Here is a 20,551-nt window from a genome sequence, read left to right as displayed (position 1 = left end):
TTTAGCAAGTGTACATAATGCTCAACATAGATTTGTTTTGACACGATTCATGCTGGACATTTTTCATTGTTTAACCAGCTTTCCTAACATTAACAATTGGTCACGTGAACTAGGGCATTGCCCTTGTGACAATTTATCTAAACAGTCTACTATGCACATATTGTTTTTTGTAAATTTTATTCAGATGAGGCACTCATTAATTAAGCGACTGGTAAAGCCCTTACATTTGATGCAATGTAATCCAGCTTTTTTATATTTACAATTACTTCCAAATGTGTATATATGTGCTGTTTTATCAAACTTTTTATGGGCAGTTATTACTCGGAGGAAATTATTAGCGTGGGGGAAGAGTACTGTTCCTCTTTAAGCTGTATCTGCATCTGTAGCTTATCTGGTTTTTAAACAGGGTATTGTATTTTATCTTGCACACTGTATATTGGTTTTATTGAGCATGCTTTTATGATTCACACTGTGATATCGAATAAAGCTTATTTTGATGAAGATACAGACATGTCCTATATTATACTATTTTTGTTTTCTTAACAGCAGCTTGCCAAAAGTCGTTCACCATTTTAAAATTATCCTTTGGCAAATTCCTAAAGAAGAGACAATTAGTATAATAATGAAGATTTCATGTCCTTTTAAGTAAAACATAAACATGTTCAGTAAAATTGGTAGAGTAGTTAAAGTGAAGATAAAGGTTTTGTATCATCATTAAGAGAGCTTACACATTGGACTTACCTGCAGCAACACTGCTGATATCCCAGACCCTTAATCCCTCCTTCTGTCCACCAAAGGCATATACAAAAGGTAAATCGGGGCAACAAGCAGCACAAAAGAGAACACCCTGCAGAGTCAAAACACACTGATTAAATATGTTGAAGGAAGTTAGGAACAAATGGTTTCTAGCAGTTAGGTTAGTTTGCAGTTGTATAATGACAATCACTGCTTTTAGTTACTTTTGAGGCACCTACCAGCAAAGAGCAAAATAACAATGCTCTGATGGATCACCGGTACAGGTGCATTGCACTTAACTGATAAAGTAGTACACAGTACTGACAATTTGCTTACAAATTCTCAGGTGAATCAGAAGAGAAATGTTACTTACCTTTTGTAAAGTTCTTTCTGAGGGATACCTGAGTTTACATCTTCAAAATGTTCCCAAACATCAGACTATATTGAGAACATTTCTCTCTAGGAGCGAGCTAATCTTTGACACTGATTGGGCGATGGCAATGGCAGAAATTATGTAGAAACTCCATATCTGAGTTGACCAAGGTAGTGAGGAGAGTTCTTTCCATTTTCGACAGAGGCAATGCCCAAACACACAGAGTACTGAAAAATAAGAATTTACATCATAGTAGTGTGCAGATAAATCTGCAATGATCTGCCATAGGCAAATGTCACTTGGAAAACTGCTACAACACCAGCAGCTCTAGTGGGCATGGGGATTGGGAGGAGAGGGGTCTTTCACAAATCTGTAGGCACAGCCCCTCAAAAAGATTCTACCTGTGGTACACACGGCCTGTGGTGTGGAAACGTACCGCAGATTTAGGTTGCAAATTCTCCAGCACTGGAATCAGCTGAGGGGTAGAATCTAGCCAGTCAAAGGTTGTTCAACAATGCAAATGGTGTTTTGTTTTTCCCAGACTCTGATTTATGGTTTGAGGTGGATATATGTTGATGAGAAAGACTGTAGACCAGCCTTAGACATAGGAATGATAAAGGAAATGGAGGGCTTTATACATAAGGGCTTAAGGAAAACATCTTCTTTCACAGAAAAAAGTCACAAGTCAAACAATAAATTGGAATAATACGAAGCAATAACCATAGGGAGCTCCAGGCTCTGGTATCTGTTGTGATCATAAAAAAGAAACCTGTTATTACGAGCATTTCTGGACGTCAGCGGTCTACTAGAGAACACTGCAGAAAAATTCTCTAGTTCAAGGTTTGATTCCTCAGAATAAATACAAGTTGAGAAATCTGTGATAAGACACAAAATACCTGTTCTAATTCATACGTTTTAACACTTTTACAAAGGAAAACTGAAGGAGCTATGACAAGTGAAGGTGCACTGTCACTAACTTAAATTGGCACTAGAAGGAGAATGTCATTAAGAGTAAGCCAACTGGAACATTTGTTTCATTTGATTATCATCCTCAGGAAGAAGCATTTCCCCTTTTTGATATTAAATACATATTCTAGAGACTTTTGATTGTAAGTAGTATAGAAAAGTAAACTATGTCATTGTATTTGCTTAATACATTTGAGAACAAATCCCTAGGCAATTAATAGGTTGAGACAATTTAACAACTCATTTCAAAAAGGATCATGATTTAAAGAACTCAGTGTGAACATAAGACTATATTAAAACATGTATACATTTTATTTTACTCATGTTAAAAACTTTTCAATAAACAGCTCAAACAATTCATTAACAATGGACAACATAATTATGACTGGACACAATTTACATAAAAAATCACATACTCATATAACAATATAATCTAGAATGGAAAGAGAACACATCCAGTAATTAATAAACACAAAATGAAAAAGTGGTGGCTATAAGATGAATCTTCACCTTATTCACCTTAACGCCACCACTTTTTACTCTTTTGTTTATCATCCATACAAGTCAGTGCCACATAGCAAGTAAAGCAATATGCCTATCTTCTGTTTTCAGGCACTGCACTTAAAAGGCACCAAATACTTGGTTAAACCCTAACTTTTAAAAAATTTGTTTAAGCCTCCGAATTAAAAAGCTAAACTTGTCATGTTGCATGTTACTAACTTGAAGGATTCACAGTCAAAACAAAAATAAAATGAACAACCTACATTGTAAGCAGAGTTACAAAACCACCAAAAGTGGGATGAGATAGTGTTCCTAACACAACTACTAATAACTGGGGGTAGCAAGAAGCATCTTTATTGAAGATAAAAGAGGAATCACTTTCATACGGTTTTCAAACTGGTAATATGACTAAATTGGCAAAATCTATAAGGAACGAAAAACTACAAATTATAAAATAAAGTAAGCCCTATATTCACCTATGTTTTCAACTTTACATGAATCTGAGGTCCTGACTGCCTCCCATACTTACTTCACATCTGGGTCTACAATCTATCAGTGTAACAACGCAAACAGTACTGCAGTCGGAGAACATTTCTCTTGACGAGCAACCAGGTCTGACTGCAGATCTGGAAACAGTAAGTGCTGTGGTGGTTAACCAAGAACAATAGAGTGATATGAACTTTGCAATAGTATGATCAGATTCCCCAGAAACACTATTTAGCTGATCATTTCACTTGAAACCCACCAGATTTAAACCCATAAAACGTTCAATAAGTTCATCACCTCACTCTGCTTTCTTCTGCACTCCCTTCTATAATAATCATTCTAACATACAGATTTGAGATGGTTGTGAGTCAAAGTCAATGTTAAAATTGGCAGGATGATGTGGCCACATGCAGGCGAGCAACAGAAACATACGCAAGTCTCGGTTCCTAGTGCGGAGACACACTTCGTGGCCTGAAGATGCTTGGAGCATTGTGCCAGACCCAGTGGTGGGAGTCATAGGAAGAAGGGGAACCATGAGAGGATTTGTATGTTTCTTATGGGATTTTCTGGATTTACTTGAGCGATGTGACCTTGGCGATGGCCAGTCATAGAAGCAACCTCAGGAGTGAGAGCAAGTCGGCGACTTCGCATTGACTTCTTTAGTTTGCAACAACAAGTTTGGCCTTTCCATCCCAAATGGCCTTCTTATTCATTTTAGCACAGCAATCGCACAACTTCAAGTTGTGTTTGGTGCTGAGGCACAAGAGACTTCTTCGTGGGTGTCAGTGATTACCATCTCTTGTTCACAGGAATGATACTGTTTGAACCCTGTTGATTTATGGGGTGTCATGCTAAGGTTTTTGAGGTAAAAGATCTCTGTTAGGTATAACTGGATTTGGAAGCTCCTGCTCCACATCAGCAGGCACAGAAAGAAAGGAACTGACATGGGTGTACGAAGGTGGTATATGTATAGGGGTCTGGTGCCGTGATCCAGGACAGGCTATGTCTGTTGCAGAGCTGCACACCGTGACCTTCTGACGTGCACTGGAATTGCTACTAATGTTTGCGAATCTAATCTGATGCCTAGGGATAGTTACAAGGTGAGGAATCTGCAGTTGGAAGTCTCCATCAGAAACATAAGTTCATAACCTAAACCTAAAATTGCACTTTTCCATATACTTCATAGATTGCTAAAGGTGTGATACTTACCATTTTCATATCTCTGGAATGAATAAGACTTGGTTTATCACCCAGAATGTCCCAGATCTTAACATATTTATCCGCCGAAGACGTCACTAGGCATCCTTTTACCTGACTGCTTAACTGTAGTCCTAAAATGAAGAAAAAAGCATACTGTGTTAATCTGTTCTTTAATCACACTAGTTTATGTAAGATGTGCAAAAACGCAATGTTTATTTACCAGTAGGAATAGTTCTGTAGCTTGAAGAGCTTTCTGAATTCACGTGCTGTACATTATTCGGCCATCTAGTGGTTGGGTCCAGAATATTCTTGTTAGTTCTTTATAGGTTTCACCTGAACAGCGCTTGCATGGTGCTTGAGAAATCTATTGTTTTTAATATAAACTTAAAAGGGACTTATGTCCCGCCTCCTCTCTTTCCTGGCTACTCATTGGTTCCTGTGTGTGCCACTTAACTTTTCTCCATTTCTATTGGCTGTTGCATATTTTCATGCATTTATTAATGCTTGTTCCTCATCTGCTTCTCTTATCAGTTTCCTGCTGCCGAAATACGGTTAACAACCGCTTTGGAGAACTATATTTTCATAAAGTTTTGCCTTTTACTCGTGCAGCTTCTTTATATAACAATTTATCACCCAGAGAAATTAAGTGATGTTATATTCCATATAGGCACCCTATATAGGTGCAGGTAACACTGCAACCTTTCACCTATATCCTTCCCTGCATTACATACATAACTGTTCATAGGGACTGACCTTTTACCTAGATACGACATTGCATTCAGAACACGGGTTTTCCCTAGTTCGAAACTCATACATTATGCATGAGGCTTCTTGGAAGCGTAGCAGGACTAACATCTCCTGTATAATATCTCTGTATAAAGTTCAGGCCCGACATCATCCTTTAGGCCAACACAGTAACGCTAGCAGCACACGAGGGGATAGGTTCTGCTCATGCAGGAGTTAGGGCGACTGTTTCCTTATTGAAACAAGGCTATTGGGGTCCTGGTTTTACAAAGCAGACTAAAGACTATGTCTTGAAATGCGACATCTGCCAGCAGATGAAAGGTTCCACTGTAACACGTCCAGTGCAGACACCGTTGTTAATAACTGACAAACCACTAGCGTGTGTCTACCTAGACCACTGCATCCCCTTAAAAAGAGATGGGGCTAAAAGATATATCATGGTAGCAGTGGATTCCTGCTTGAGGTTCCTATGGGTGTGGCCCCAGCACTCGGCTGACGCTCGAACTGTTATAAAAGATTTGCAAGTCTTCATAGGGATATAAGTAATTGGCACATTACATTCTGACCAGGGCCCTGCGTTTAGCTCTCGGGCTTACAAGGAGGCCATGCGAGGTTTGGGTGTAGCATTGTGGTACTCCTCTCTGTACCCTCCCGAGGGACATTCGGTCGTGGAGAGGAAAAATTGATACTTAATGCAGTCTTTAACAGCTAGAGCTAGTATCAGGCTGACACACTGACCAGAGACGCTGAGGTTCCTGCATGAAGATACTCCAGCTCGCAGTGGTCTAACATCCCTCACGGGGTGTTCAGCTCGAGACCAGGACGGGGTCCATATTCTCTCATTCTCAGGTAATGGGGTTGACTAGATCCTAGAGGGATTCTTGGCATAACACCTACACAGATGCTAGGTACATTTAGGTACATCTAGTTAGGGAGGCATTGCACGAGTACACACTTTTATCATGTGTTTCATATACTTGTATGTATTCATGAATATTAAAAAACGGTAGAACTGTACCATCCCATTACTTTTGTAGTACTGCTAATCATATATCTCTGCTACTGTCTAATGATTGTTACAGCACATCTATTTTACACTTGAATAACAACTGTTCAATAACTTCTTATTGAAACGCCCAGACTGTTTATTCTGTGTATCTCTGAGACAAACTAAGTTAGCACGAGTGACTGAGCGAAAGGTAGTATATTGTTTCCACAATACTGGGGGATCAGGGTTGTCATGTTCTGAGATTGCCAGAAACTATTCTCTCCCTGATAAGAGGAGATTCTAGTGGCACAGTGAGCTAGCTAAAACAAACAGGCTAACATATTCGGTGGTGGTGCTTGGAACCAGTCTGCCACCAAACCCACAGTTTATGTTATCCGAACGCGCAGATCCTGTATAGGATATATAGGAAATACACGACAATGATTTGCATAGAATAACAGGATGTTGCACAAGACTCGAACCAGGATCCCGTGCTCTTAAAATCAGTTGCTCTGGCCGCTGCGCCACATCTCCACTCCCGTGTTATCTGTCAGGGAGCTGTTTCCTTCTCCTGGACGATGACTGATGATAACCGATCTTTATTCATTACATAGGCGAAACTGATGCATTACCAATGCTTGTTTTTTTTGGGTGCGTAGACTGTAGTCATTTGATGTTGTAGCCATCCTCCTGTGACATTAGGCATATGCCCAGGAAGCCTCTGCGGGTCGTTGCCATCTTTACATTCTTTTTTTCCCCCTTCAGCACTTTTCTGTGTCAACTGGCTTCCTCTGTGTCTTCAGTGTTGCGAAGGCCCTCCCTTCTTTATCTCACTTCATTGTGTTTCCTTTGGGAAGGAAGAGGATTGCACATGAATTCAGAAAACTCTTTAAGCTGCAAAACTACTCCTACTGGTAACTAACCATTTCATTTTGCAGCATGAATCCTTTTTTCTGGATTCGCAAGCTGTGCATTGATTTTGTAGCGTTATCCAGGCAGTTCGTGGGTGTCAAAAAATAGTTTGAGCTTGCGAAAAGGTGTTTCCGTACTCTTTGTCCCACTTCTGTCTCTTTGTTCACTTGTATGCCCACAGCATAGTGTTTGGTGAATGTGTAAACCAATGACCATGTGGCCGCCATACATATTTCGTTCAAATGAACTTTGCTAAGAAGGCCAGGACCGCCCCTTTCTTCCTTGTGGAGTGAGCTCTAGGCTGGGTTTCCAGGCGTATGCTTGCTGTTTTGTAGCACAGTTGGACTGTTTGCACAATTGCAATGGTGTTTTTTGTTACCAGAGAGCCCTTCGATAGAATATGCAGGGATATGAAGAAATGGCTACCAGTTCTGCTCCCCCTTGTCCTTTCCAAGAAGTACATCGAGACTCTGTGCATGTCTAGTGTATGCAGAGCTCTTCTTGCCTGCGTCTTTGGTTGCTGGAAGAAGGCCAGTAGTTTAATTGTTTGGTTTACATGGAAATGAGATATGATTTTGGGGAGGAAGTGTAGGTTAGTCTGCATGACTATCCTATCCTTGTGTATTTGCAGGTAAGGCTAGGACTACAGCTGGTCTGCTTGAACCTCATTTTAAATCTGGACAACCGCAACCAGGCCTGTCTTCTCACTGATGTTCCTGTGACCACGTGCCTGCTGGCTGTGTCCACCACATCCAAGGCAGATTTTAAGCACGTGTTTGCTGTTACTTTCCCCATTTCCACCAGTGCTGCTCTCTGTTTCGGGAACCTGCTCTGGGGGTTGTTTTAGAAGTTCTCAGACCTCTTCCCAGGAGCTGTGGGCGTAACAGTTTTCTTTTTCATCCTTCTATTACCCTGTCCCCCACCCTGCTCTTGATATAAAATCAGGCGGGATGTTAGAGAAAGGTAGGGTCATTGCATCAGGTGGTAGGAGGAAAATATGAATGATTTATTAAAAGCAGGCAATCCTAGTGGTTGAGTACAATTAATAATTGTGAGAAATTGGACTTTTGTTTTGTCATCATTGTGAAAACAATTTGACTTTTTGTTCTTGCAATTAAAAAGAGGTAAAATAATAAAACAATCAACTTTGCTACCTGCAAGAACCTAGTCTCTGGCAGATGTGAGGCAATTTGTAAAACAGAGTGGATGCTAGTTGTTTGCATTTCTATTATATCTAGCCAAAATTACTGGAGGTTTTGCCACTCCCTTGTAAAAGGGTACAGTTGCAGCCACCTTTCTCTAGAAAGGCCAAAACTCGTGCAGAAACAGACTCTTTGAGTGTTCATGTAGAAAGCGAGACTTGCATAATTAAAGCATCCTCTTCCCTGATGCGGCCTAAGATCTTGATGCCGGCATAGGACATTGCAGGCTTTTCGACTATGGAGCATATATTTGGTTCCGGGCAAATTCTTCTTGTACTCAGCAACTGTTGTGCAAAAACATTGGTTTATAGAAAGAGTTAACCTATGGGTGGATATACAAGTTTAAGAGTTTGTGAAACATTTCTGTGTCAAGATAACTTTACAAGAAAATTGCTTCTTATTTTGAGGAGATGAGAGGAAACTGCTCCAGCATATTTGAGAAAGGAAAAAGACTTTGTTTTAGCTTACACACATGTGGTCAGTTGGCAATGGTGGATTTCAGGGTAATGATCTACAATGAAGCACCTTGTGAAAGAGTAGAATATTAATGTCTGCACCAGGAACATCACAGCAACAACAATATGGAAGGGAGTGGTGGTTTCTTTATCTCAGTTAACAAGAGCAAGGGGGAAGTCACATCAATGACAGGAGGATATGAGGAAGAAAGATAGGAGTGTTAGCATGAATGACGTGCAGTTTTTTTTCTAGGTTTGTTGTGAAAAAAGACCCACAATTACTAAGTGGCCTACGAAGTAAGTAGAACTGTATATTCCCGTTATTTCAAGGATTCACAACCTGGAGACAAGGGATATATATGAAAGACCTCATGTGAACCAAGTAAATTAATTATAGAACAATTATGAAATGTGATAATTGTGGAGGGAAGGAAGCATGATTAATATGAAACCTACCCTCTAGGTAGAACAAATTATGATTTAATTGAAACAAAAGTGAACACACTTCAATATGCACTTATTTATATTTTAACCTTATAAGTTCTAACTGAAACCAATTGATTTCTAAGGATATCATTTGCCCTATTTACTCTCTTTTTGAGATTTGCTGAAATATATATTGAAATAAAAATGAAGCATAACTCACCAGAGACTTCACCATCATGAGCCTTGAGTGTAAAAAGTGGCTTATCTGAACGGGCATCTAGACAATACACAAAACCATCCTCTGTGCTTGCCTGAAAGAAAATGGATTACAAAAGAAAGCAAGTTTAAACACTCCATTCGTAATACTGAGTTTAACCATGTGCAATTTCTGCTAAATGTATTAGTTTTCCTTAAACCACAGTATAACATGCATTTGTAAGGCACGCATTCACCCCTTGGGCCATCGTGATGCTTGAATAACAGATTGTTGTGGTTGCCCAACTCAATGGTACTCATTTTATTGACCATGGAAGAATAAAAGGCAGGAAGTGGACCCAAGAAGGATTCCAACCTATGACCAGATGGTCAAAGACAAATCCCTGGATTGAATGAATTAGTCCATTGATTCATTAGACCCACACACATAAGAACAGTCCTCTGATCCGAGTCAGGCATCTCTAACAACCAGCAACAATGGACATTCCAGAATGGTCCTTTGTTCAAGGATGTCTGCCAATGTTTTGGGAACTAATGTGATATTCACCGGAAGACCTCTTCTGGCTAGTGCAAACAGTTATTGTTGCCACTACCTCCCAAACTGTCAGTGGGAATGTAGTTGATATTCCTGTCTGATTGCGGTCAAAGGTGCATATATCATCAAGGTATATATATGTAGAGTTAATATGGTAAACCTATACTTCCCTATATCAGCTTACCTTCATGATATTTTGATTCTCAATATTTAGGCCTCGATGTATTGTCCCCATAATATTTTGCCCTAGACATTCTGGTGGAAAGCTGCCCGCTGGGAACAAAAACTGGTTGAGTTCAGAAAGTATTCAGGGCAGAAATGCAAAGGGGGCCTCAGCTGCATAAAGAGCTTGGTGCCCTATGTGTCCAGTGGATGCTGCAAGTATGAGTGAAAGCTACTCAGCATGGCCACAACTCATGGGCAGTACCTGTTCTGCATGGCAATGAGATAATATTTAGAGGTACAGACTTCCCTTTTTAGACACTAAATTGCTATGGCAAACAGCTAATGCAGTTGGCTAGCAAATCCCTGGATTCAGTGAACTAGACAGCTCTTTGTTTTCCCCATGTTTTATTATCTCAGTTTCATTTTTAATCCTACTCTTGGTAATGTTGAGGCTTATTTTGCCATATTTGGCACAGAAAGTGCATCTGTGTTAGTGGTGTTGTGAACCAAAGGCAAGATCTGCTGGGCCTTTAAGGAACAGAATAGGTTCAGCGACCAGTCATACCAGCTAGTGCAGTGTTTCTTAACCTTTTGACTTCTTTGGACCCCCACTGAATCATTATTGGAATCCAGGGACCACCACTGAGTCTGGAAGCCGGGGACTCCTGTCTAAGCATTTTTGATGAGTTGAACCACAACAAAATACACAAAAAATACAGAAACAAGCATTCACCAAACAAATACATGAGTGATGAAACATTTTATTTAATTCACAGATAAATAGAAAAGAAAATCAAAATATTAATATTAATAAAAAGACTGGAGCTTTTCTAAATTGAATGGAGGTCACTCATCATCCATACTATATTCCTTATGATGCAATTGCACTGCTCCCACGATTCAATCTGAGGATACTAACTTACTTTTTAGCCTCCAATTTCAAATTCCTTCACTTTTACAGAACATTTTAAAATTTGCAATTGTACATTTTTCTTTTTGTATTTATATACACTACATCAATCTGTAAGGAAAATTTTACTTACCCAGTAAGCATCGGTTTGTGGCATCTAGTGCTGTAGATTCATGTGCTTAGCATAAGTCCGCCATCTAGTGTTGGGCTTGGAATTGCGCAAGTTGTTTTTCTTCAAAGACATTTTTCGACTCACAGGGTATGGGGTCTCCTCCTCTTGCTTTCAATGCTTATGGTCCTCAACTCCACTGTTAGATTGTTTTTCTCTTGGCGGGTGAAGATGGAGTGTAAAGATAATGTATCATAGTGAGATGACCAAGTGAAAATAATGTAATATGTAAATACTTATAATTGCAATGCACACAGATATCCGGGGAGGAGGGTGGGTGTATGTGAATCTACAGCACTACATGCCACAAACAGAAGCTTACTGGGTAAATAACATTTTCTGTTTGAGGCATGTGTAGCTGTAGAAACACATGCTTAGCATAGACTGTGAAGCAGTTTTCCTCTATATGCGATGGCTAACCTCTGGGGGCTGCAATTGTTTGAAATAAAGTTCTTAGAACCACTTGGCCCACATTGGCTTGTTGACACCTATACAGTAATGTTTAGCAACTTATAGTTTCTTACCTGTCGGTGTAGACTTTTCTGGATTCACTATGCTGTGCATTTTTCCGCCAGCTAGTGGTTGGGTCCGTAATTTTAGTATTTCTTTTTTTTTTCATGGCCTGGTGGCCATCGACATACCACAATTTGGTGTCCTTCTGTGACGTCGACGTGCTTCCTCCGGAGGCTCCCACCTTTGGTCGCTATCTTCGGATTTATTTTTGTTGAATGTCCGTTCTAGTTTCCCTTTATTTATTCATCCTGTGTTATCTTGGCGGAGGCGGGTGGGTTCGCTAGTGAATCCAAAAAAGTCTTCAAGCTGCAAAACTACACCAACAGGTAAGAAACTATACGTTTTGCAGCGTGAATCTTTTCTGGATTCACTATGCTGTGCATAGACTTTGTAGCGGTTTGCTAGTCTTGTGGTGGCTGGGTGGAAGATGAACGCTGGTTTGTGAATATATGTTGTAAGACCTTCTGTCCTACTTGTGCTTCTTTGTTCATCTGAATGTCCAAGCTGGAGTGCTTTGTGAACGTGTGCACTGAAGACCATGTTGCCACTTGGCAAATGTCCTGAATAGGTGTGTTTGCTAGGAAAGCCACTGTTGCTCCTTTCTTCCTTGTTGAGTGAGTGTGCGGTGCTCCTTGCAAGGTTTGACCTGACTGTTTTGTGGCACAACTGTATGACGTGTACGATCCATCTTGCAATGGTATTCTTTGTGACTGGTTGTCCCAGAAAACTGTTTTCAAATGAAACAAAGAACTGCTTTGTTTTCCTGCATTCCTTTGCTCTCTCAATGTAGTACATGACTGCCCTTCTGGCGTCCAGGGTGTGCAATGCTCTTTCTGCTTGTGTTTTTAGGTTTTGGAAAAAACTTGGTATTTGTATTGTTTGGTTAATATGGAATTAGATACCAACTTTAGCATAAAATGTGGGTCCGTTCTCATGACTGTCATTATGTACTTGGAAGTAGGGCTCTTGTAGTGTTAGAGCCTGCAATTCACTTACTCTACGTAGTGATGTTATTGCCACTAAAAACGCTGTCTTCAGCGTGAGCATCTGTAAAGTTGCTTTGTGGATTGGCTCGAATGGCGCTATCATCATTTGTGCGAGTACCACGTTGAGGTTCCATGTGGGTGGTGGCACACTCTTTGGAGGTGCTATCCTCTGTGCTCCTTCCAGGAATATCTTGACCACTTGAGATGTGAAGAAACTCTTCCCTGTTTCTCCTCTTGTATAAGCTACAATTGCTGCCAAGTGTATCCTTATAGATGCATAGCTTAGTTTCTCCTGTAGCGAAAATGTTAAATATTTTAGTACTGTTGATCCCCTTGTGATCTTTCATGAAAGTATTTCCTTACGACACCAAAGTGAGAAACATTTCCATTTTGCTGTGTAACACTTTCTTGCTGTAGGTCTTCTCGTCTCTCCGAGTGCTACCATTGTGCTCTCTGGTAGTTTGAGGTGAGAAAATGTTAAGTTCTCAGGAGCCACGCCGCCAGGCTTAGGCTCTCTGGTTCTGGGTGTAGCACCTTTCTGTTTTGCAGAGCTAGGAGGTCCTTCCTGTTGGGGAACTCATGCCTTGTGCCTTGCGACATTTCCATTATCTGTGAGAACAAGGTTTGCCTGGCCCACTGTGGTGCTATGAGGATCAGTGTCATGCGGTTGATCCTGCACTTGTTGAGTACCCTGTGCAGCAGTGGTATCGGGAGAAAGGCGTAAGCAAATGTCCCTGACCAGTCTATCCATAGCTCATTCCCTATGGACTGTGCGCATGGTTGTCTGGATGCGAAGTGTTGGCATTTTGCATTTTGGGGTGTTGCAAACAGGTCGATTTGCGGAGTCCCCCACTTTTTGAAGATTTTCAGAATCTCGGATTGATTCATCTCCCATTTGTGGGATGCTGATGTTTGTCGTCTCACTCGGTCTGCTTCTACATTGTCCTTCCTCTGAAGATAAACTGCTAGTAAGTCTATGTTCCTTGGGATAGCCCATCTCCATAGCTCCTGGACTAGGGTTGACCGTGTTAATCATTGTGTTCCTCCTTGGTTGTTGATGTTAAACATTGTGGTTGTATTGTCTGTTTCAATCAACACCCTCTTTCCGTAAAGCTCCTTCTGAAAGGCTTTTAAGGCTAGAAACACTGTTTTTAACTCTAGGAAGTTGATGTGCTTTATCACATCCTGCTGTGTCCATAAACCCCTCACCTTGAGGTTGTTCATGTGCGTTCCCAACCCCAGTCGGGAAGCGTCTGTTGTAATGGTCACTGCAGGAGTTGGTTGTGTGAAAGGTCTCCCCTGTGTTATGTTCTTCCTGTTCCACCATGTCATCTCCTAAAGAACTATTTGTGTGACAACCATTAGATCCTCCCATCTCCCTGTTGCCTGTGACCTTTGTTGTTGAATCCATTCCTGGAATGGTCTCATGTGCAGTCGAATGTTTGGGACTAGATGAATGCATGAAGCCATCATCCCTAGTAGTTTCCCCACTCTCCTCACTGTCAGAGCTTGCCCCTTGAGGTATAGATGTTTCTCCTTCAGTATTGCTACTGTCATCTTTGTGCTCGGAACACCTTCCCTAATGTTGTGTCGATTTCTGCCCCTAAGGATATTTTCACCTGCTCTGGTGTTATTGATGGCTTTTCCCAATGTATTGAGAAACCAAGCTGGAACAAAGTCTCTATGACCCTTTGTATGTGCTGTTTGCAAAGGTTGTATGTGCTTGCTCTTACTAACCAGTCGTCTAGGTATGGGTAAACGTGGATTCCCTGCCTTCTTGGGTGGGCTGCTACTGCTGCTAGGCATTTTGCGAACACTCCTGGTGCCGACTTGAGTCCGAACGCTAGCACCGTGAATTGGTAGTGCGTTTTGTTGATTACGAATCTGAGTATGTTTTTGTGTCTGTTGTTCATGGGGATGTGCAAGTAAGCGTCCTTTAGGTCTATAGTTGTCATGTAGTCCCCTACCTGTATCTGAGGTATTACTTCTTGTAAGGATGACATTTTGAATTTTTGAGTCTTTATGAACTTGTATAGGAACCTTAAGTCTAGTATAGGTCTTAATGTTCCATCCACCTTTTGTATGAGGAAGTACGTCGAATACACCCCCTTGTTCCTTTCCTTGTGAGGCACCCTCTCTATGGCCCTTTTGTGTAGAAGTTCTTATGCGTCTATGAGCAAATGAGACAGTTCCTTTTGAATGAACCTTGTGATTTGGTTTCCAGCCTGGCAGTTGTTTTGCCAGTTCTATACAGTATTCGTGTCGTATTACGTTTAATATCCATTTGTCAGATGTAATCCTCTTCCACTCCTGGAAGAAGTTTCCTATTCTGCCTCCCACTGGCGTTGCATGTTGGAGGTATTCCTTGTTGTTTGGGACCTGATGTTTTTGCTTGTCTATTTGTTGTTGCGCCCTCTGAGATCTTTTTAGAGTGTGCGCCAAGGTTGTAGTGCAGTCACGTGGAGGTGGGTTGCTGTCCCCCTCTTTGCTGTTGGCCTCTTCCTCGAGTGCGCCCTCGAAAGGATTGCCTCCCCTGTTGGTATTGCCAACCTTGTAGTTGTTGACCCTGTTGTTGACCCTGGTTCCCTCCTTGGTAACCTTGTTGAAAGGTCTGGTGTAAGGCTACTGGCTGGTGGTTACCCCTGCCTGCTGGTCTCCGCGATGGTGTCCCCCTACGCATACCTCTGAATTGTAGTGCCCCCATGGACCTTGCAGTTTCATTTTCTTTCTTCAGCTGAGTTAGCTTGTCATCCACAGCTGTTCCGAACAGTTGTTCTCCATTGAACGGGGTGTTTAAGATGTTATTCTGAACCTCTGGTTTGAACCCTGAGATTCTTTGCCAGGCGTGTCTTCTCTTCGTAACCCCGATCATTTGCCTGCTTGCTGTCTCCGCAGCATCTAGGGCTGATTTCAAACATGTATTGGCCATGTTTTTCCCCTCTTCTGGCTTGCCCTTCTCTGGAACTGGTCTGGCAGATTCTTGAGCAGTTCACCTACCTCCTTCCAGTGCTGGTATGCATGCCTATTGATCAATGCGTTTGAGTTCGCTATGTGCCACTCAACAGCGGCACTTCGTTTCATCTTCCTTCCTGTGAGATCCATCCTCTTCCTCTCCTTGTCTGGTGGTGGGCCCACATTAGTGGGTACATTAGCCCTCTTTCTGGCTGTGGAAGCTATTATAGAGTCAGCAGGCAATGAACCTCTGATGTAAATTGGGTCCTTGAAGGAGTGCTTGTATTTTTTCTCACCTCTTGGTGTTACTGCTTTGCATGTGGCAGGTTCCTTAAAGGCTTCCTTTCCCTGGTCCAGCACACTTGGTCCTCTTTTTCTCCCTCGGCTTCAAAGTAGTATTCTTCTTCCTCCTCTATGTCAGCCGGCTGTGGGGTAGTAGGAACCTGTAGTTCCTCGAGGTCTCTTTCAGGTAGTGTGGAGGTTTTCGACGTTATCTTGAATTGCATCATTATCTCCTCAAAATCTCTCTTGTGCTGCAAGATATTTGCCATTTCGGCTTCGAGCCTCTTCTTTTTCTTCTCGCGCTCCGACGCTTGTGCTTCGATGTCGAGATTTTCGGGCTTTCTCTTGGCGCTGGTCGACATTGAAGTTGAAGCTTGCTTCACCCTCTCTTTCTTCGACGTCGAGGAGTCTTTCTCGTGACTGCTCTTTGCCGACTTCTTCTTATCAAGGGGTTTTGCCGTCTGGGAGTCCTTGTCAAAGGAACTGACGCACTGTTTGTCCTTGGACGTGGTCGCCGAATGTTTCGACGCCAGGGCTATTTTTGAGGACTTAGACACTCTTTCAGGGCTCGGTCGACTGTTTTGGGGTCGCTGTCTCTCTTACCTCCTTCAGTTTTTTTTTCAGCATCAACGACTTGGACGTGCGCGTCCATCTCGCCCTCGGGCCCTTCGGTGACGTTGTCCTGTTCCTCGTTGGAGAGGCCCAGGTCTCGAAGCGATGGTGGTGGTCCTTGACCCTGCATGTTGTAATTCGCTCTTCTTTGCATTTCCCTCACCCTCAAGGTCTTCGGTTGAATGCCGAGCATGCGTTGCAATCCTCGGAGCGGTGGTCTAGCGGCAGGCAAAGGTTACAGACCGGGTGCTGGTCCTTCTGTGCGTACTTGTGGTGGCAATTGTCGCAGAACTTGAATAGTATCTTGTCCATTACAGCGCCCAGGGAGCCCCCTGTGTGCGCATTCTCCATAAACCTCGAAGTTATGGTGTTTTTCCCCCTTCTCTGCATCCCGGTTCACCACCTCGAAGGCCGGTGTGTCGATAAGTTGTTTTCCTGTTCTTCTAGCTGATTTTCGTGGATTCTTCTCTCCAAAGTTCTGGAGCTCCTTCTGTCTCGATCCAGACCCAACGGCAGAAAAAAAGAATCTGAAGATGGCGACCAAAGGTGGGAACTTGCGGAGGAAGCACGTCGACGTCACAGAAGGACACCAATGGTGGTAAGTCGACGCCCACCAGGCCACGAAAAAAAAAAAAGAAATACTACAATTCCAGATCCAACCACTAGATGGCGGAATAATGCACAGCATAGTGAATCCAGAAAAGATTCACACTGCAATAATGTGTGCTGTGTGGTCGGTGTAACTTCCTTAAATATGTCAGCCATGGGTATAGTCCCTAACAATTCCACGCAAGCTCCCTTTTGGCGAGTAGAGTGAGTTCTTGGAGGGATAGGTAGAGTTTGTTTGGCTTTAGCATAACAAGTTTGGATACATTTTACAATCCAACGTGAAATACTTGATTTAGAAATAGCTCTTCCTTTATGTGGTTTTGAGAATGCAACAAAAAGTTGTGTTTTTCCTAAATAACTGGGTTCTGTCAATATCATACATAAGAGGCCATTTAACATCCAGTGTGTGTAAAGCTCTTTCCGCAACTGAGTCAGGATACTGGTAACTCAATAGACTGATTTAAGTGGAACTGTGAGACCACTTCTTGGAGGAATTTAGGGTTGGTACATAGTACCACCGTGTCTTTATGGAGTTGGAAAAATGGTTCTTTTAGAATTAATGCAGAGCGCTCACTGACACATCTGAGTGAAGTGATAGTAGTGAGGAATGCGACTTCCCAGGACAGAAACTGGAGAGGGCATGAGCATAGAAGTTCAAATGGGGGACTCATTAAACTTGTTAAAACACTGTTGAGATTCCAAGTAGGGGATGGCTATGCCCTAGGTGGGATAACTCTTTTGACGCCCCCACAAAAAGCTTTGTTTACAGGAATTCTGAATATAGAGGTGTGTTCTCTATTTTTCAGACATATGGCGACTGCCGTTAGGTGAAGCCTGATGGAAATGAAAGCTAACGCAGAGGTATGTAAGTGGAGTAGGCAGCAGGCAATGTCTTGAGCCTTTGCCGTTAAGGGGTCAAAATGTTTTTGAATGGAAATAGTGAACAAAACTTTCCACTTTGCCGCATAACAGGCTCTAGTGGTACGTCTTCTTGCTTCTTTACACTGTTAAGGTAGATTTCAGTATCCAAATTCTAAGGCCTCAGGAGCCAGATTACACGACTGAGAGATCTTGGCTTTGGATGCCTGCTGCTCCCAGGTGTTGGGTTACAAAGTTCTGCCAGTTGGGAGGTACCTGGTGTGGAACTACTGACAGTTCAAATAGTGTGGTGAACCATGGTTGTCTCACTCATGTGGGAGCTTCTAGGATGAGGGTTAGAGATGTCTAACGAAGTTTAGAATTATAAACGGATGCAGTGGGAGAGGTGGAAAACCGTAAGCAAATATCCCTGACCAACTCATCCATAGTGCGTTGCCCTTGGGCAACCTGGAGGCAAAGTTTTTGCTTTTGGCGTTTTCTGTTGTGGCAAGAACTAAATCTTCTAGGTGACCGCCTGCTTGAGTCCATTGATATGCTAAGCATCCCTGCAACGGTCACATATTGAGTTTGGCTTGAGGCACTATGGCTATACATGATGCCATGATGCCTAGGAGGCTCATGACTTTTCTTACCGCTATCTGCAGGTAAAGCTGAAACTGTGGCATAAGTATCTAAAAGGACTGAATCCTTACTGCATTTGGGAAAACTATCCCTGCCTGTGGGTTGAGGATGGCTCCAAGGTATGGTTGTAGGTGGGACTTGAGTGCACTGACTGTGAAATCCAGTTGGTGAAGTAAGCTTATGGTAGCTTGAGTGTTTTGAAAACAGTTCTGATAATTTGTGCTCTTGATTAGCCAGTGGTCCAGATGAAGGAAAACGTGTATGTTTTGCTAGAATAAATGTAATTCTAATATCTATTTATAAAGTGCGAACATATCACCCCTTAAGGTTTCAAGGCGCTGGGGGGCCGTCGGGAGATTAAGTGAGCTGTTGTCTAGAGTCACATGGTGCTGAGCAGCTGCTGGCGTCAGGGATCGAACCTGTGAGCCCCGCGCTTTGGAGTCTTCCTAGATTAAATGAGCTGCTACTACTGCTAGACATTTGGTAAACACCCTGGGAGCTTTAGTGCCCCAAATGGAAGTACTTTGAACCAAAAGTATTTTTCATTTAGTACAAATTGGAGTTATTGTCTATGTGCCAGGTGAATTGGATTTTGAGTTGCTGGCCTTCTGGTCAAATGCAGCCATGAAGTCGCCTTGTTGTTGTAGTAGAATGATATCTTGCAGAGTGACCATGTGGAAGTGCTCTGAGAGAATGTACCTGTGTAGTGGTCTGAGGTCTAAGGAAGTAAAGTGAGTAGACCCTTGTGACTTGTTTCTGAAATGGCACAGGTTGTATTGTTCCCCTTTGAAGAAGAGCTTTTACTTCCCCTTTAAGCATCTGCTGATGGTCTCTTGACAGTCTGTGGCTGCGAAGAGGAATGTTTGTAGGTGTTGAGGTGAGCTCCAGGAAATTACCATGTTGTATAATATCCACCGGTCAGAGGTGATATTCGCCATGTGGGGAAGAACTGTTGAAGTCTTCCGTAGACAGGTGTCTTATGATCGGGGCGATGGCAGGTAATTTAAGGTTTTGTGGCAGTGGCAGATGGTTTAGAGAAACAGCCTCTGCCTCTAGAAATGTTGCCTCTGTAAGAACATTTATAGTATCCCCTAGGTGATTTAGTCTGTGTCTGGGGACGTTGATAGGAGGTGGAGGTGTCTGAAGATGTCGATTTGCTGTTCCACGATAGAGGGAATGACGAAAAGTACCTTATTGCGCAGTTGTTTCAATGTCGTTATCGTTTTGGCAGTCCCATTGTCCTTTTTAATTTTTTCAAGTAGAGTATCTACTTGAGGGCCAAAGATATGTTCCTCAACAAAAGGAAGTGCAAGGGTATTTTGCTGCACGTCAGTCTTGAAACCTGAAACCTTAAGCCAGGCATGCGGTCGAATGAGGAAACTTGTGTTTATGCCTGTTGCGGCTGTATAAGCTGTGTCTAGAGCACCGCCAATAGATGTGTTAGCAATTAATTTGCCCTCTGAGGCAATCTCAAATGCTTGTTTGTCCCACTTCTCCGGGAGATATTGGAGGATCCCTTCCACTTCATCCCAGTGTGTCCTGTAAAAATGTGAAAGGAGACCAAAGGAGTTGGCAATTTTCCACTGGTTGCCCAATTGGGCAGCCACTCTTTCCCATGCAGCCTCTATCTTTCTAGGCTCTTTATCTGGTGGGGGCGCCTCACCAGACGTATGTGAGTTTGCTCTCTTCCTTGCTTTGCGACTACTAAATAGTCAGGTGGCAGGTGGCCCTTTGTGTATGTTGGGTCGGTAGGGGACGGTTTATATTTCTGATCGACCTTTGGTGTAATGACTCGGCTTTGACTGGGTCTTTAAAAATAGCTGTTGTATGTCCTAGCATGTCTTTGCGCATCTGCAGGTATTGTGTGGAGGAAAATGTCTTAAATAAAAAGTCATCCTTCAGTGGCTCGGTGTGGGGCTGAACCATATGGTTACTGGCCGCCCTACCTATTATATCATGGTAGGTAGTGGTATCGTCTCGAGGGGAAGGCTTTGCCGGATACAGATCTGGGTCTGTGTCTGTATGTAGATCTGTGTCATAAGTGACCCACAATTTGTCTAGAGGAGGAATAGAGAAGTTGTCCCTATCAACCCTGTATTGCCCAAAAGAATGAA

The 20,551-nt window shown here is 42.4% G+C and overlaps 1 protein-coding gene across 1 annotated transcript in view; it reads right to left on the bottom strand.

The window, feature by feature from the left end:
* The window catches only part of PWP1 (PWP1 homolog, endonuclein), a 312,398-nt gene that overhangs the window by 7,242 nt on the left and 284,605 nt on the right, over positions 1-20,551 (bottom strand). Inside the window, exons 12-14 of the mRNA XM_085652559.1 lie at positions 9,209-9,299; positions 4,271-4,392; positions 742-847 (exon numbers count right to left, since the gene is read on the bottom strand). Coding sequence (XP_085508685.1) covers positions 742-847; positions 4,271-4,392; positions 9,209-9,299 — 319 coding nt within the window. The remainder of the gene's footprint in view (positions 1-741; positions 848-4,270; positions 4,393-9,208; positions 9,300-20,551) is intronic.

Source organism: Triturus cristatus, chromosome 4_1 (genome assembly GCF_964204655.1).
Source record: "Triturus cristatus chromosome 4_1, aTriCri1.1, whole genome shotgun sequence".
Classification (NCBI taxonomy): Eukaryota; Metazoa; Chordata; class Amphibia; order Caudata; family Salamandridae; genus Triturus; species Triturus cristatus.
Note: the sequence above shows the minus strand (reverse complement) of the source record. Positions and strands in the feature narration are given on the sequence as shown.